Source organism: Melospiza georgiana, chromosome 32 (genome assembly GCF_028018845.1).
Source record: "Melospiza georgiana isolate bMelGeo1 chromosome 32, bMelGeo1.pri, whole genome shotgun sequence".
NCBI lineage: Eukaryota > Metazoa > Chordata > Aves > Passeriformes > Passerellidae > Melospiza > Melospiza georgiana.
The window spans coordinates 3,246,515-3,264,872 of NC_080461.1; the positions used below are offsets into that span (position 1 = coordinate 3,246,515).

An 18,358-nucleotide genomic window follows, 5' to 3' on the forward strand; every position below is an offset into this window, starting at 1 on the left:
GTTCTGGTCCCAGTCTTGGTCCCAGTCCCTGAAACTTTAGGCCTGTTTGGGTGATTTTAGGCCAAGCTGGGCAAGTTTAGGGTGGGTTTTAGATCTGAGTGATTTCAAGCATTTTAGTGGGGATTTTACGTCCCGTTGGATGATTTTAAACCTATATGGGTGGATCTTAAGCCCGTGTGGGTGATTTTAGCCCCCTTTTCTTGGTGATTTTGGTTTCAGGATTCAAACAGTGTTGTCTTTCCCCACAGCTGTTCCTTCAGCTGGATTACGAGGGCCTTTTGGCCTCTGGACCCACGCTTTGGCTCCATTATTAGAACTGATGGATTCAAACCCTTTATCTCCAACAACAGTGATATTTGGAGGTGCATCTCCTTTTTTCACAATTGTTTTTAAAACTGCAATATCAATAACTGTGCTACCCTGTCATGGGGTTAAATAATCACACTTTATTCATTATTGTTTAGTGACTTTAATTACATTCATTACTTTAATTCCTCCTTGATAATCTGCATCAACTCCTCCCATGACAGGAACACTTTTCAAAGCCAAGCTCCAGTGAGCAGTTATCAAACTAAAGTGTCCTAGAGGAATTGGAATTCCTATGTCAGTATTGATAATTCTCATTTGCTTTTGATTTATCCTAATTAATTATAATGCATGAAGGTCCAGCGCTGCAGCCTCTAGGAGGGCCCTGTCAGGGGCCATCAGACCAGAATAATTTCTCAGGAAGTTAAAGTGTCACTGTTCATAGTTATAGTTGTATTTGCAAATTGAGTGCAGCCATGCACATCCAGGGGGTTTCCATTTCCCAGGGGGCCCCTTGTACCCTTGTTAAAGCTATAAAGCACATCTGTGAGATGGGTTCTCCACGGGGGCAGGTTCCCATCTCCTTTTTTCAACTGCTCTTTGAATAACCCTTTTACCCATTCAATCAATCTAGCAGATTGTGGATAGTCTGGTGTATGAAAAACCTAGCAGTCTTAATCACTGTATTTTTCACAGTAACAGACAAAGCATTCCACATCACAGTATCAGCAAACCCCATAAAAATAGCCAATTTCATCCGTTCCTCCTTTATTTGTTGTATACAATCTTACAAAGTTTACCACTGACATTCAGGTCCTGGAGAACGCTTTTCTGTAGGATATTTAGTGCTAGATCCTTGAGAAGTCACAGGTGGTAAATCAGAATTGTCAGCATTATTTCACATTATTATTTTATATATAGATAAAGATATAGATAGAAACATAGATAAATATTTATAAATATATATTAAAATGTTATCTTTTATTACATATATGTATATAGTTATTATATTAATATTCTCTCACTTGAACAAATTAATATAAGCTCAAGATTAAAAACTTCTGCTGTCGCTCCATGTGAGAGCGACAGCAACCGGTCCTTCTATTGGTGCTGTTTCCAATGTGCTGTTAACAAAATTCATCCTCATCTTTACCCACTCACAAATTGTTTTCCTTTCTCCATATGCAATTTTTGGATGCATTTTAATACATCCAGTGGTTCAGCTTCTTTAAAGTGACTGCCTCATTGTTCTGACCTCAGTCCACTCCAGAGTCAGCAAACTCTAGGGAAGGGCTTCCCATCTGTGAATTTCAGATGGGACTGATTCCTTAAATTTACATTTAAGAAGTGACATTTTGTTTTGATCTGGCCAGACTGTGCCAGTTTTGTTTCATGAGTGGGCAGGGTCAGCACCAAAGAAACAAACATGAACTGAAGGAATCAGTGTAATTTACTGTAGTTCAAAGCAGCAAAGAATCACAGAAGGAGAAGCTCAGCAATGCACCCAACCATCACTACCAAATATTACCTGCAGTGATTAAGATCCATCACTGTCATGGTGAGGATGGCTGCAGCAAACCTCTTTGATTCCCTAACTTCAGGGCGAGGGTGGCGAAAATGAAAAGGAGTAGGTTCAATGGAGTTGCCTGGAAAGAACTTTAATAAAGGGTGAAAAACAGCAAATGTGAAGTAGCTGAGCACAGTGTGAGGGGCAGCATCCAGAGACCCAAAACAAAGGGGAAGCAGCAACATGTACACTTGGGGGTGGAACATTCTGAAACTATAACCATATAGCTTCATCACAGGCCCTTATACAATTCAAACAATTGGCTTGTTGGCCAGACAAACAAATTAACGTTACATCTGCAATACTGAAAGAGCTTACCCACTGATGTAGGTAGCATACGCCATGCTGTGTTACAGGATAGGGCTACTATAGATGTTTTGTTACTAGCACAAGGAGATGGGTGTGAAGATTTTGAAGGGATGTGTTGCATGAATCTCTCTGACCACTCTGAATCTGTTGACAAGAAACTGTCATTGCTTAAGGAGAATATGAAAAAGCTGACAGCTGTTGAGAATTCTTTTGATGAGTGACTAAAATCCTGGGGAATAACGGGCTGGCTCAAGGACTTGGTACTCTTTGGTATTATGTTACTTTGTATTCTTTTTTTCAATTCTGCTTATAGTGCCTTGCTTACTACTCTGTATGCAAAAAGTAATTGACCGCGTTTTTAAATCAGTCTGGCTTGTGGCAAAAAAAACCCCAAAAAACAGGGAACTGTTGAGAGTTTTTTGTTGATTGATGAGTTTTGGCAAGACAATGGCCATATTCAGCTGATGCACAATCCAGCCTGCTTGTAATTGTGGACAATGAACACGTTCACAAACAATGAATAATGGACATATTCAGAAATAGGGTCAGTATATCCTTGAAAGAGATACAAGAAGAAGAATCATCAGCACTCAGCAAGTTTGTCAGCAAGCCTGGGAAAGTAAGAAAAATGTGAGTCATGGGTGGGCCAGACGACCACAGCAAGATGTGTGAAAAATTAGATGATCCAATCAGCATTTTAATTTAGACACATGAACAGCTAGGATTAACCAATCATGTATTAGCTAGAGACACGTGGACAGTAGAAATTTATTATAAATAGAGTCTTTTTAGGGATAATAAATTTGCCTTCACTGCATCATGTTGGTCATGGTGTGATGTCCTTAAACCTCTACACCCCGCAATGGAAGGCAATTAGATCGGTTCTATGATGTAATTTTATGGAGTCCAGTGGGGAACCTTCTCTCTGCCTTCCTCCTGGTTTATCTCCAGTTGCTCTGTCCTGCTCCCCGTGCTGTGAGTGTTCGGTGGTGGTGGGGGGGAAATTGGCAGGACACAAAGACCACTCACCCCTGAAGTGACTGCCAGAACTTGGGCTGGCTCTTAGAGCTCCAGTGCCATGCCAGGAGAGGGGAACTGCCTCGGTATGGGGATTTACCAGAGGCAGAACCTTTATAGCCACTTGCTCTAAGGTGCCAGACACAAGCCACGACAGGGAGCAGGCAGAAGAGAAAGGAGGAGGCTCTCCATCTTGAGTTTCCACAAGGAACAGTTTATTCCAGATGAAGGGAGCAGGACAAAGAGCCCCTAGCTCCATTGCGCAAGGGGTTTTGTACAGACACAAGTCAGGGGGAGATACAAACAGCTAACCAATACGGAATCCTCAGGGGATGAGTGAGGGGATTACATGGAGTGCCCCAGGCCAGCTGGGGTAGGAGGGTGGAGAGGATGGGTCACATGGGCCAGTGGGGCCTCCAGGAGTAGGGGAATTCCAAAGGGGTGTTGCAGGACGGGGATTGGCCTGAGGTTTAAGTGGCAGGGGATGTTCAGGAATCAAGGGCTGGATTTGACAGGCAGGGAAAGAGCTGGAACAAGGGGTGGGGAATGGCATGAGGGACAGCTTTGAGGGAGGATAAAACCCAGGGGTAAACCACTTGGGGAGAACATGGAGGTACAACAGAACAAACCACTTAACAAGGAATCAATAAAATAAATTCAATCTGTAACAACCCCAATGTTCATGTGGCAACAGAGAGCTTTATTTCCCAAGCCCTTGCTTATATAGGGCATTTGAAAAATCCCATCTGGATGCTTCCATAGTTCAGAACTCTACTCCCCTTCAGGTCCTGGCCAAGGAAACGCCTGCAGCCTTGGGAGAGATGTGACTGGGCAAGGCCCCTGTCAGTCAAACCAGGGGACGGTTGGTTTGTCTATCACAAACCAGCTAAAATACGGTAACACTGTGCCATCATTCATCCCTGTGCCATATCTCCTTTCTGTATCCCTTTGTCCTGCTCCCTGTACCATCATTCCTCCCTGTAACTAGAACTTTCTTTCCCCCAATTGTCTGTATGCCATCATCACTTGCGAGTTGCTCCTGCTTTCACAGAATCACAAAATCAGTTTGGTTGGAAGGGGCCAGCGGATCATCTGGTTCAACCTTCCTGCTCAGGCAGGATCATCCGGGGCACATGACACAGGATTGTGTCCAGACCTACAGTTCCCTGTAGATCCACATGAGGTTCAGTGTACACAAACCACGTGATGGAAGTTCCTACTGAGGTGCCATCACCATATACCAACTCATTGGCAGTGATGTCATGGAAAGGAGAACAAAGAGTTGATAATTTGGTTACTAAACTCTCACAATATGAAGAAAGTATCTTTTTCACCCTATGGGCTTGCATCTTGTCTGTGGAAAAGACCTCCAGCAACTGAAAGAAGTGCCCTATGCTCCACTAGCACAGATTGGACTCTATAGGGGGCAGGTGCCCCCTGCTCAAGAGAGAGGGGCACACCACAAGGTAACCTGTGGTTTTACTTGCCTGGCCATGGTGAAGACATATGGAAGTTGGAGGGAAAACCCACCTCTGCCTTGGCAGCACAGGTATGTGAGTTGAGAAGAAAAATTAACCACCACAGAAAACTCTTCAAGGAAAAATGTCACTCAGTTTCCACTGGGCAAGTCTTCAGGTGGAATTGAAGGGCTGATGTTACTTCTGACCCTCTGGAAGGGACCTCCAGGTCATATTTACAAGGAGCAAGCAACAAGTACCATGATCAGAGCTAGAGGGGCCCTGGCTCCAGCCAGGTGTGGAATAAGGACAGTGGGGTCAGTTGGACTGTGTGGATCCATGGCCTGGCACAGCAGAGCCACAGGAGCACAAGGCTTTAGCTGACATGGCTGCACAATGCACCCTGATGCCATCATGCAGGGGCAGAATCCACCTCTGTTTCTGGGATGACAGGGGGATCCCAACAGGGACTACATTGGAAGCTGAAGAGCTCCTGACTGAGCATGAGTGGCAGAAAAATGCCATTGTTGCTGGCCTAGAGGCTGCGTGTATCCTTGGCACAAATCACCTCAGGAGAGGTATTTCAAGGATCCAAAAGGACACCACTGAGCTTTGGGAAAGCTGCTGTGGAAACAGAAGAAATTAAGACAGCTGAATCCCTTGCTTGGTCTTTCAGAGGACCCTTCTGCTGTGGGACTGCTGAGGTAGTTGAAGAACAGCAGGTACTGATGGCCAGCACAACGGGGTCCCATTGGCAACATGGCACCAACTGGGACTTCAGCACCCATGGCACGGACAGGAAAACCAGGACATTGGGAACAGCCAGGGCTTGGGAAAAACAGGTACTGCCTGACTCATCTGATGTCCTGCTGCACCCAGGTGACCCCAGTGGGTGTTGGACATGTGTGGGTCTGTCTGCCTGCAGCTCAGCAAAGCCTTTGGCACTGCCTCCATCTCCCTGCCTCTCCTGGAGCACCTGCATCTCGCAGCTGGGACAGGTGCCTCTCGCTGGGAATGCCTGGCTGGTGGCCAGGCCAAGGAGGAGTGGGAATGCGGCCACAGCCAGCTGGGGCTGGGCACTGCTGGGTTCCCCAGGACTCAGTGTTGGGGCCGGTCCTATTCAACATCTGGCCTGGGTGGACACCTAGGGGCAACTGGGAGGCTTGACGGGGTCAAATAAGGAGTGTGGCTGCCTGCTGGGAAAACTGGGGGTTAGCTGGGAGGTCTGCGAGGCAATGCCCTCAAGAGACCCCAAAGTCCACCTGGGCCACCATGGGTTCACTAACGCCCCAATCTACTTCTCCCAATGGATTTCATGGACAGTTGTAATCCTTGACTGACCCCTACTGGGTACTAGGTATCACAGGGAGCTACTGGGACTATGTTGGGAGACAACTGAAGAAACACTGGGAGCAAAGGGAAGATGCTGGAACCATGTTGGGGGTACTGGGACCATAACTGGGGCAACTAGGATCCTACACGAGGGGACAACTGGAACCACACTGGGTTCATACTGGGAGTGTCTGGAACCACACTGGGGGCAACTGGTATCATACTGGGAGTGATTGGGATCATGGTGGGATTATTGTAGTCGTGACAGGAATTGATTGGGACCGTTGGGGATGTGGCAGGGATCATAGTGAGAGTCGTTGTGATCATACAGGACTCACACTGGGAGTGACTGGAAAGCACTAAAATCATACTGCAGGGGACTGGAATCATACTGGAGTCACTCTGGGCGTAAATGGAACCATGCAGATGACTGAGAGCAACGGGAACCACATGAGAGTGACTGGGATCACACCAGGACAATTACAGAGCCCGTACTGGCACAGCACGGGGACGGTAACTGAGACTACCCCGGCAGCACCGAGGCGCGGGGTACCTGGGGGTGGGGCCATGCAGACTTATGCTAATGAGCCCTCGGCGGGCGGAGTCCGGCGCGGCACCGGGCGGTCGCGCGCCCCGATAGGCGCGCGGAGGGAAGTGACGTCACGAGCGGTGCGGCGGGAGATTTGAACGGCGCGGCGGATAGCGGCAGCGCGTGGGGGCCTCGCACAGCTGAGCTCACCCTGACTCTCCCTTCCCCAGCCGCTGGGTCCCCTTCTGAACTCGCCCTGACCCTGCGGTGGACTCGGCCACACCATGCCCCGCCCCAAACCCACCCCCCGACGGCGCGGGCGTTCCCCAGCCCCCCCATCGTCCCCGCCGCTGGCACGCAGTGAGTGAGGGGCGGGGGACTTCCCTTATAGACACCCCTTATGGAACTCCTACATCGAGCCCCCTTTCAGGCCCCCCTCTAGAACATTCCTATGGACTCCCTCTGTTGTTTTCCTCCGCCCCTAGTCTGCACCCTGTATACCCCTATATGCTTCCATCACCTACAGTCACCCCACACTCCCTCTCCCCTATAGCCCCTCTACCCCTATACTCCCTGTCCCTATAACTCCCCTATATCAGACATCACTTTAGCTCTCTATAGATCCTTTATACCCACAATGTCGCCCCAGACCTTACAGATCCCTTATAACCCCCACAGCCTCACCCTGTCCCCAGGCCCCTATAGCCCCCATAGACCCCTTATAGCCCCCTGTGTTCTGACAGACGCTATAGATCTATACCCCCCACGTTCCTTCAGAGCTCCCCATTTGTGCCCCCCAGGCTAAATAGATCCCCTAAAGCCCCCACAGACCCCTATCCGATGCCCCCACAGGGTGCCACCCAGGGCGGCGGGCATTGCAGGAGATCCGCAAGTACCAGAGCAGCACCCGCGTGCTGCTGCGCTTCGGCCCCTTTGCCCGCCTGGTGAGAACTCCCCACATCCTTAAAATCCCCAGACATCCTGATTTCCCCCCCCAGAACCTCCCCACCACCCCCCATGGACTCCCAAACTCCCCTGGGACCACACAGATCATCTCAGATACGCACAAAATCTACTGTGGGACCCCCAAACCCCTCCAGGACCCCCCCCCCCCCATTTTCACCCCAGAACCTCCAGCATTGTCTGGGATCTTCCAAACCACTCTGGATCCCCTCTCCTGGGATCCCCAAATCTGTCTCAGGACACCCCAGATCAACCCTCTTGACCCTGCAACTTCCCCCAGTGCCTTCAAATCCACCCTGGGACCCTTCAGCTCCCCATTGGACTCTCCCAAATACCCACTGCAACCCTTCAAGCAATCCCTAGGACCCCTTAAAATCCAACCCCAAATCCACCCTGGGACGCCTGAAATCCAACCTGGAACCCTCCAACCTCCCTTGTGGACCCCATCCCAAAACTCCACTGCAATTTTCCAACCCCCTACGGACCCACCAAGTTACCCCTCAGAACCCCAGATCACCCCCTGGGACTCTTCAAGACCATCCCTTTTCCCCAGGCCTCCCCCTCAACCCTGTCCCAGCCCTCCCCATGTCCTTGTCCTCCCCATCCTCGTGACATAGTGGGCCTGTCCTCCCCCAACATCCTTGCATATCCTCCAATGTCATTCTGTGGTGCCAGACATCCTTGTGTCCTGCCACCTTCAGAGGCTGCATGCATTGAGAGTTCCCTGTGCCCCTCCTGCTGTGCTGGCACTGTCCCCCTGTCCCATCGGGGTGTCCCCATGTTCCCATGGCTGAGGGTGTTCCCAAGATGTTCCCAGAGTGGTGCTTCCCCCCTTCCTCCCACCTGGGAGATCCCAGGGTGTCCCCATCATGATGTTCCCATGTCCTCACTCCCCAGTGTATTCCCAGGTGTTCCTGTCCCCAGTGTCCCTCTCCCTGGGGTGTCCCCAAAGTGTCTCCAGGGTGACAGCAAGGGTGTCCCCAGGTCCCTGGGATGTCCCCAGGGCAGTGTCTCCATGTCTCCAGGGTATCGCCATGGTGGTGTCCCCAGCCCGGGATGTCCCCAATGCCCCCATATCCCCTCCATGTTGTCCCGATGTCCCCGCACTCCCTGTGACCCTGCTGCCCCCATGTACCCCCCTCGCTGTGCCCTCTGTGCCGCAGGTGCGGGAGCTCTGCCTGCCCATCACCCGCGACGTTGATTGCCGCTGGCAGAGCATGGCCCTGCTGGCGCTGCAGGAGGTGCGGCTCGCGGGGCCCAGGCATGGTGGAGGGAGGTCACAGAGGGGCTGGAGGGGTCCTATGGGTCCTGCAGGGGTATCCAGGGACTTAGGGGCGTGGGGAAGGGGCTGAGGGGGATCTCATGGGTACTGAGAAGGTTTCCATGGGGGTTGGGGGTATGTGGGTGCTGCAGGGGGGGCCTGTGGGTGCTGGGGGTATCTCTGGGAGCTGAGGAGGTCCAGGAAGGTCTCTTTGGATGCTTGGATAAGGCTGAGAGGTTTGCTGGGTGAATGTGATGGGAGCTGAGGAAGAGTCTAGGAGGGTCTCCATTGGCTGGGGGGAGGGTCTATGGGTTCTGGGACAGGGCTCCATGGATGTTGAGAGGGTCTCTGGGTGCTGGGGGGGGGGGAGGGGGTCCCTTACTCCCGGGGTCTGTCGGGGATTGAGGATGGGTCACTGGGTATTGATCCTCCCCCTAAGACATTTACAGGCACAAGGTGCTTTGGTCACCCATGGGTGGGTTTGGAGGGACCCTGCCCCCCCGGGTGTGTGTTTGGGGGGGAGTGACTCTGGGGGAAGGTGTGGGGGTTGGAGCATGCTGGGGAGCTTTGGGGACCTGCCCTCAGGTTTTGGTTCACAGGCAGCAGAGGCCTTCATGACAAGGCTGTTGGAAGAAGCATACCTGTTCTCGCTGCACACCCACCGAGTCACCCTGTTCCCAAGGATCTGCACCTGGTCCCGCACCTGCTGGGACCCGAGCTGGGGGGCATCTGAATGAGGACCCCTGATAATCTCACACCCATAATCTTACTGGGACCTCCTATGGGACCATCAGGCTGAGACCCTCCCCCCCCACCATGGGGTCCCCCAAGGCCCCCCACGTGGACCCACCCCATAGACTCCCCCACCTCAGGATCCCCAACAACCCCTGGGTGAAGGTCCCCTTCCTTAGTCCAGCACCTCTCAGATTATTGAGGACCCCTACCCACGATCCCCCTGGAACCCCCATCACCAGCATGCCAGTCCCAGGGAAACCTACCCAGGACCTCCACCCTAGTGGAGACCCTCCCAGTCCTGCTGTACCCCAATAAATGTTTGTGACCCCTAGGTGCTGATGCTGGGGAGCTTGGAGGGGATTTGGAGTTGAGGCATCACACGGGGGAACTCTGGAGGGGAGGAGAAGCCACAGGGAGAGGGGCTCTGAGTATTCTAGGTAAGGGCACTTGGGATGGGGGCCAGGAAGGTCTTGAGGCCTAAGGGTTTCCACGTATAGAGGTGGTGGGAGGGTCGGCTAGGGGGTGGTGCTTAAGGGATTCGCTTTTTGAGAGGAGGTCAGGGCTTTGGGGGCGGTGCTTAGAGGTGGCTTGAACGTGGTAGGGTTGCCTCCGGGGGGCGGGGCTTAGTAACCCCGCGGGGGGGGTCTCTGGAGGTCTCCCGTCCACGGGCGGAGCTCTGGGGGTGGGGCTTCAACGGGGTCCCCGCTATGGGGCGGGGCTTGGGGAGGGCCACACTTGGGGGGCGGGGCTATGGGGTTCTGGGCCGTCCCCGGCTGCTGTTCCCGCTGGTGCCACTCAGGGCGCTGCTGAGCGGGGAGGGGCGGGACCTGCGGGGGCGCTGCACCGGCAGCGCCTGTGCCCGCGCCTGAGGGCACGGGAGGGACCCCAGAACGGACCCGCCCAACCCCAACCCTGCCCTGGGACTCCAACTCCCCCTTCCTCATGCCTTGGAGACTGCCCCCGAGCCTCAGAACCCAAAACCTACCCAAATCCCCTTAAAACTGCCCATCTCTGCAATCCTTGGGGTACCCTCTCAGCCCCCCAAACCTCAGGGACCCCAAATATCCCCCCTAAAATCCCAGCCCAACCCCAACCCACCTGGTTTGAAATACCTCCAGTTTTGGGGTCTCCTCAACCCTCTTTTTTCCCCAGACAGTCTGGTGGGGAATATTTTTGTTACTGAACTTTCAAAGTTCACAGTGCAAATTGTGGGCAGGACAGAAAATTGCTTTGACATCTCTAATGTCCCTATAAGCAGCAGTACATTTGATAATGAGGAAATCACATTACAACCCCAAATTAAAGATGAAACCTTCTATGATAGTCAGGGTCTGCACACTGTTACTAAAACAGTGTGGTACACAGCAGCCAAGAGAGCAAAGTTCCAGGAAAAGTACAGCAGACTTACATAGTAATCAGAAACTGGATATGTTTGGAGAGTGCCTCTGGCAGAGGGTGATTAAATCATTTGTCTGAGGTGGAGGCCCAAGGCTTCTGGAGGCCAGAAGTATTTTCAATGGTGAGTGACCAGAGAAAACTGTGGTCTTTAACTCAGAGTGCCGCCTATTGAGCAGGAGATTGCATCCATTAGAGAGGAGTGATTTGCTTAGGATTGAGACCCCAATCATTGATCATGGGACAGAGGGTGTACAGAAGGCAGTGTTTTTGCAACTGATGAATGACAGATGTTCCAGGACAGCCCTCACCTACATCACTGATTAACCAAGTATGTGGCTGCCATGGTTAGAGTTTTGCTGGACATGATAAAACACTGTGGCAGAATTTCAGGATCACTTGAAACAAGTTAACCCCACAGAGAGGAAAACTAGGGAAAAGTCCTTGTGGTGAAAGAGATCTTCAGGGCTAATTAGCTATGGCAGAAGGATGGGTGTCACTTAACAAATAGTAAACAGAACATCCAAATCAGGAGATTGGAATTGCACCAAGGAAGCAGACTGCCCAAAAGGGAGCAGGAGGGTGCCAGTGCATAATGGAATGCAGTTTGAGTGAAAGGCTTGCAGAAAGGAATTTCTTGGGAAGTGATAAATTATCCACTGCTGTTCTGGAGAATTTAGTACCTGGGGAAAAGGAAAGTTGCACTCTTTTGCCACAAGCAGGATAAAAATGTTGATGTGGGAGTTGGAACTCCTGGGAGACCTACCATTACTATGGCCTCACAGGCTAATGTTGTTAATTGGAGTCTTAGAAACAACTTTTGGCATCCTCAGTGAGCTGGGGGCTGGCAACTGCAAACATTTAAGGAAGCTCCCCAAAAGTAAGACTTACACAGAAAATGAGGTATCAAAGTTACCACTGGCCTCTGAGATGGAGACAGGAGAAAAGCTGAGAATCCAAGTGGATCAACTTATGACTGAGAAAGACCATCTTAGGACCCTACTTGCTTCAGCAGAGTGTAAGGAAAGACAATTATTTTAGAATTTGAATAGGGAAAATTATAGAAGAAAGAAACAAGAACTGAGAGAGGAAACCTTATTTATCCCTGTTACTGAGAAATGAACAGTTGCAGGAACAGTTCCAGGAAGAAAAGGAGAAAAGATGAAAACTGAAAGAAACAGCAAAGGTGATGCTTAAGCAAGCTACCAATTCACCCTGTATTGTGCAAGAGTCCATTCAGGTGGCTGATTTGCAAAAGCATTCCAGGCACAAGCCAAGTGAGACTGAAATGCAACAAGTGGAGCCCTATCAATACATACTAATGACCCACATATCTAGATTCCAGTTGGTTATTGTCAATGATTAATTACATTTCTAGTAGATACAGGAGTACAGCATTCAGTACTAATGAAGCAGGATGCCAAGACGCTGGGTGTATGACCCAGACACTAAGAGTTAAAATCACTTTAGTAAATGGAGAAAATGTTATCTGTCAAGCTGCTTATGGTTAATTTATGGGTTCTGGATGAGAAGTGGATATTGGCTACTTGCTTTGCAATCAAAGATCACAATGACAATATTTAGGGTTTTGATGTTCTGAGCATTTAAATCTGTTGTCTGCCTGATGGCAGTGAGTCAATGTTAATGTTTGAACATTAGCCCAAACCCTAAAAGGAATCCAGAGACTGTGCTGACTCCACATGGCACCTGCACTCCCTGATCCAAAGACTGCTAGTGTGTCCCCGTGCTGGATTTTTGCTGCAGGGAGAAGTGGAATTTCTGAAGTTCTGGCCAATGTGGCCCCACTAAGAGTTGAAATATCCAATTACTGCAAACCTAACGGCCACAATATAAGCACCCGTGTGCTTGGGCATTGATGGGGTGCTGACAGATTAAAAGAAAAAAGGTACTATCACTCAGTCACACTCCTATCTCTCCTGTCAGAGACAGTGGCCAGTGATCATTTTAACACTCCAGCCACATAGAACATGCCAGTGTTTAGCCAACGTTTGCTGTTGGCATTGCCATTATGTCACAGATCACAGAATATTCTGAGTTGAAAGGGACCCACAAAGATCATCAAGTCCAGCTGTTAAGTGAATGGGCCATACACAGATTGAACCAGCAACTGTGGTTCAGCACCATGCTCAGACCAACTGAGCCAGTCTTAGGGTCTGGCTCATGAAAGAGCTGAACAGACAGTTGTGGCTTATGATTTATTACAGGCAGTTGAACACACCTACAATCACTGCTGTACTAAACTTTGCAGAACTGATAGTTGAAATTAGGAGAGCACACTACCCATGGAGGACAACTCAAATTGCAGGAGACCCCCCTGAAAACACGGGAAGCAGCAACAGCAGTGGACAAGCACTTCATAAAGTAGAAGTTGAGATTCCTCCTGAAGAATGTCAAGGCCTAACACCACAAAAGACCAAAGAAATATTTACTATTCAACTCAACCCCATTTAAAGAGATGGAACAGAGAGATTCTGAGTGGGAAAAAGGAATTTTGTCATTAGTCCAAGTGATTAAACAACTTGAGCCACTAAGGGGTGTCGCAGACATTTCTTCACAGAAATGCTTTCTTTCGGATTTCTGTGTCTTCTGGAGGCCAGAGGCCTCGGAAGACAAGGTAAACAATTATTATCAGCTGCTGTGGAATGTAATGGGATGCACCTTGATTGGCTCATTTTCTTTGTTTATAATTAAGGGCCAATCACAAAGTGTAAGCCAGGGACTCAGTCCTTGGACACAACTTTGTTGTGGATTCTTCTTTCTATCGATTCCTAGCCTAGCCTAGCTGCTCTGCAAACCTCTCTCTATATTCTATTAGCATATTAATAATGTATTATATATAATATATAAATAAATCAAACCTTCTGATTCAAGAAACAAGATTCATCGTCTCTCTCTCACCAGCTGTGACCCACTCAGGCGCAGTAATATCTGGTGACCCGACGTGTCAGAGCAAAAATTAATTTGATAAGACCAGAGGAGCAAAATTGCTGCACTGGGTAAAAATCCTGTATGTGTAGCATTTGATGGTTGCTTTGAAGTGACCACAAAAGTGGATTCAAGCCAGGAGCTGAAGAACTGAAGATCCTGATTTGGACAGAGTTCACAGCCAAGGCTGACCACAGCAGAATCTTCTGGAAAACCATCAGGAAAGATGATGGAAAAGAGCAGCAGACCTGTGGAGCTGGCCAGAGCAAGCTGGACTCTTTCAAAAGGTACTGTTCAATTTTCCATCCCTGAGGATTCAGCCCTTCATAGTCTGTGGCTGTTCGTATGGCAGACACATGCCTTACCGGAAGAGGTTCAGTTCTCTCCTTCAGAGGAGAAGGTCATTGCCCTCTGGAAATACTGGTGTAGGGAAGACGGTTTCTTTTTGTCAGAAACAGATCTCTATAAATACTTTAGATGGGCAAAGCTTTTTGGGTTTTTTACTGATGTCCTGTATGCTTTAGATGTTTTTGTCTGGGAGTGCATGGACTCCATTTTCCAGTTCGTCTGGAGCCAGGGACATGTCCTGCCTTCCATCTACCCAGCATTTATAAAGCTTTTCCCAGTCCTGAAGCGCAGAGCAGCTTTATTCCAATGGATCTCTAACTGTTATGGCCAGGCTCCGTTTCCACCGCCTTTGGCAGAAGACGTGGTGGGGGAGGACATTCTGCTTCCCACCCCCCTGCTTCGCGGCGGGGGGGCTGAAACTTCGCGGCCCGAAGAAGTTTTTTTTACTCTTGCTCCGGAGCATGCTCAGATGGAGTGTTCTCCTTCCCCCCCTTCTCTCTCTCCGGGGGGATGGGAGTGCCCGCTCAAGCCACAGCCGGCCTCTCAGACTCCGCCTTCAGACATGGGGGCGGCACCGGTCTCTGAGGCTTCCTCCACGCCCCTGCCAGAGCCGTCACTCCAGGAGATCCCGTCTCCGCCTCTCCAGGCGGTCCCGCCCGCGGTTTCACTGGCCTCCCCGCCCCCGCCAGAGCCTGTGTCAGGGAAGGCAGAAGAGACAGCACTTCCGGCGATTGACCTGTTGCTAAGCAACAGCGATGCTCCGCCGCTTCTCCCGGCTCCGCTGCTGCCTGTTTGCGCTGCGACGGAGACTGCGACTGCGCCTCCGCAGCGGACCCCGGAGTCAGCGGCGGGGGACAGCGCCGGCCCCGTGCCGTGCCTGCCGCCGCTTTCAGGGCCGGGGGATGCGGCGGCGGCGTGTTCCCGCGCGTCCCCGCCGCCTCAAGCTGAGACAGTCCCAGAGTCAGCGGCAGAAAACGGCGCTGAACCCGCGAGACCCTCGGAGCAGCCCGCGGCTGATCTTACAATCAGCATGATTCCCTCCTCGGCCGGCTCCTCCGCGGCCAGAGTCACTGCCGCGTTCCAGGCCAGCCCCAGCATCACCCACAGCCCCGCGGGCCCCCACCCCGGCCCGGCGCCCCCCATGGCCGGCCCGCCAGCCCCGGGCCTGCCCCAGGAAGTGGCCCCGGAGGCTGGTCTCTTCTTCAGTGGAGCGGGGGCTGCCCGCCAGCTGACTTTTGCGGCAGTCCAGCTGCCGGGTTTTAGGATCGGCGTTCTCTGCGGTTTGGGGGGTGGTGTTTCGGTTGCTGTCCCATGGAGGCTGCCATCTCTGCCGCCTCTCTTGTGCCCTAGCGGCGAGGGGGAGGGGGCTCCCGAAAGTTCTGCCTTTGGTCCCCAGCTCGGTGGGGATGGTGCCGTGTTGCTGTGGGAAACAAACATTCCCAGACCCGAGATGAAGATTCTCGGGGCAGCTTCTATTTCCTCACTGCTGGCATGCCTCAGTGGTTTAGGGGAAAGGAAGCGTCTCACTACCCGTGCTGCCATTGTGCTGGCAGCTGGGTTCAGGCCTGTGGAAATGCAGAGCCTTCCTTATGAGTTTGGCCTGGGCCGTTGGGCTCAGGAGGTTCCTGGGCCAGGGCCATCACTTGGCCTCCTTATGTTTCTGGGGGTTCTGGTTTCTCCTACTGGACCTGGTCCCCCTTTGTGAGCCAGTTTTTGGGGTTCCTGGTCCAGCATGGGCCAGGGCCCCCAGGGCCTTTTCCTTCTCTGGCACTGCTCTGCTTGGCTGCTGCTCTTTTGTTTTCGATCAAAAAAAAAAAAAAATTAAAATTAAATAAAAAAGATTGAAACTAGCAGGCAGCAGCTCTGAAGCGCTGAAGCACTGAAGGGCCAGAAAAGGACATTCTAAAAATTGTTCAAATTGTTTTAAATTGTTTTAAATTCTTTAAAATTGTGTTATGCTGTTTCAGGACAAAAAGGACTCTCAGATGTCCAAAAGAAACAACTTCAGCTGATGGACTGCTCCTGAAACTCAGCTGCATGGACTCAAATTCTCTTTACATTGTATTTTGCATTTTTCTTATATTGTAGGATTGTTTTAGTGATTTGTGAGTATTCTATATTTTATAGGTGAAGAAATTTCCTGTTCATTCCACATCAGCAGTTTTCTTTTATTTTATACAATTTAGAAAGGTGAGATGTCGCAGACATTTCTTCACAGAAATGCTTTCTTTCGGATTTCTGTGTCTTCTGGAGGCCAGAGGCCTCGGAAGACAAGGTATACAATTATTATCAGCTGCTGTGGAATGTAATGGGACGCACCTTGATTGGCTCATTTTCTTTGTTTATAATTAAGGGCCAATCACAAAGTGTAAGCCAGGGACTCAGTCCTTGGACACAACTTTGTTGTGGATTCTTCTTTCTATCGATTCCTAGCCTAGCCTAGCTGCTCTGCAAACCTCTCTCTATATTCTATTAGCATAGTAATAATGTATTATATATAATATATAAATAAATCAAGCCTTCTGATTCAAGAAACAAGATTCACCGTCTCTCTCTCACCAGCTGCGACCCACTCAGGTGCAGTAATAAAGGGGTAACCTGTTCAGGCTAATGCTGCTGAGACTAATACTGTTTTTTCTATCCAGGAATGATATCAGTAATGATGCCAGCACACCCCCACTGAGGATCAAGTTAACCATCAAAGGACAGCTTATCCTTATTGCAGGAGCAATCACTGCCAACAGGAAGCAAATTTGGTTCACATATTAACAAGTTCAACCCACAGGGTAGAGTCACTTATTTTATTTAAGCTAGTAAGTATGGTAACTTAGTACATGCCTTCTACATCACACATGCTTTTCAGTTGTAAGTGCACTTAATTGAATATGACCAGGGATTTTACCCATTACCCAAATTAGATAACAATTCCAATATTATGTCCAAGGATTGCTCCCTCCAAAAAGGTGCCATGATAGAGAGGTAGAGAGGTCTTGGCTGGCCTTTACCTCCTCTGTGCAGCCTCTCATCAGCACCGCAAACACTGGGGCTACATGCTTTCCTTCCTACAGAAGAGAACTCTCATTCTCATCCAGAAGCCCATCATTCAAATGTGGATACCACCTCTGATATTATATATGCTCAAAGATGACTCTCATACAAAAGCTGCCAGATCAGAAAGCTTTTGCTGATCTTTACCTCCCTAGGGCAGCCTGTAACTTCCACCTAAACCACTGGGGCTATATCCTTTCCTTCCCATGGTAAAGCATAATGACTGAACCTTCCAATCAGATAAGTCTCACTTCTAATACCCTTCCCCAATTCCTGTGGCCTTCCTGCCCCTCTCCCACTTTCCACTTTTCCTTTCCATTGTCCTACTACCCCTTTTTTATGTTCCCACAAATTCCTACCTCCTTTTCCCCCCTTCCACGGCCTCCCTCCATTAATCCCACTAATCCCTTTCCCCAGAGTTCCTTTGTAATACCAGAGGGAGCGAGATTGGGAGGGAAAGAAAAGAATGTTTCCCTGAAGTAATCATCTTTTTCTTAAAAGTTAAAAATTTCTGTTTTGGAGTTACCAACAGGCACACCACCATGCACACTACCTCGCACAGAGTCAGTCACAGCCAACAACACTCCCACAGGTGCCAGGTCATCGAAGGCATCGGCAGGGATGGCTGAGAGCGAGTTCTGAGACAGGCAGAGCGAGCTCAAGGCACTGAGGCCCTGGAAGAAGCGTTGTGGAACCACGCGCATCCCCTGTGGCTGCTGCGCCTGCAGCTTCAGCTCTCAGAGGCCATGCAGGGAGCAGAAAGGCGGCAGCTGACGCGGGTGTGGGCTCAGGCAGCGCAGCGCATTGGCAGCAGCTCCAGCACGCCCAGGGTCACCTGCACCGCCTGCAGTGCGGCCACGCTCACCTCCAGCAGCGGCTGCAGGCCAGGGAAAGCCGGCAAAGCCGTGGAAGCCCCTGGAATGCCACAGCTGCCCAGTGCTGCAGGCTGTTCCCGCCCAGGCCAAGGGGCTGCAGGCAGTGACAGAATGACCCACTCAGGAGATGAGGGAAGGGCCGTGGATGGATATTTATAGAGAGCAGTAAAGCCTTTGGCACTGGAAGAGCTGGCTGCTCATGGATTGGACAGGGCAACTGTTTGCTGCATGAGAAACTGGCTGATGCCCAAGCCCAGAGAGTGGTGGGGA

General features: G+C 50.5%; 1 protein-coding gene and 1 pseudogene across 1 annotated transcript; one reads left to right on the forward strand and one right to left on the reverse strand.

Moving 5' to 3' along the window:
* The window catches only part of LOC131094962 (zinc finger protein 850-like), a 566,308-nt pseudogene that overhangs the window by 65,597 nt on the left and 482,353 nt on the right, over nucleotides 1–18,358 (reverse strand).
* On the forward strand, nucleotides 6,802–9,478 carry LOC131095020 (histone H3-like centromeric protein A). The gene is made up of 4 exons (XM_058042611.1): nucleotides 6,802–6,877; nucleotides 7,370–7,461; nucleotides 8,644–8,721; nucleotides 9,341–9,478. The coding sequence occupies exons 1-4, from the start codon at nucleotides 6,802–6,804 to the stop codon at nucleotides 9,476–9,478; spliced, it is 384 nt and encodes a 127-aa protein (XP_057898594.1).

What these genes read in the sequence shown, in the direction of transcription:
- LOC131095020 (XM_058042611.1), top strand. Translation starts at nt 6,802, where the DNA reads ATGCCCCGCCCCAAACCCACCCCCCGACGGCGCGGGCGTTCCCCAGCC. An exon ending in GTCCCCGCCGCTGGCACGCA is followed by an intron (nt 6,878 to 7,369) that starts GTGAGTGAGGGG and finishes ATGCCCCCACAG; the next exon opens with GGTGCCACCCAGGGCGGCGG. An exon ending in CCCTGCTGGCGCTGCAGGAG is followed by an intron (nt 8,722 to 9,340) that starts GTGCGGCTCGCG and finishes TTTGGTTCACAG; the next exon opens with GCAGCAGAGGCCTTCATGAC.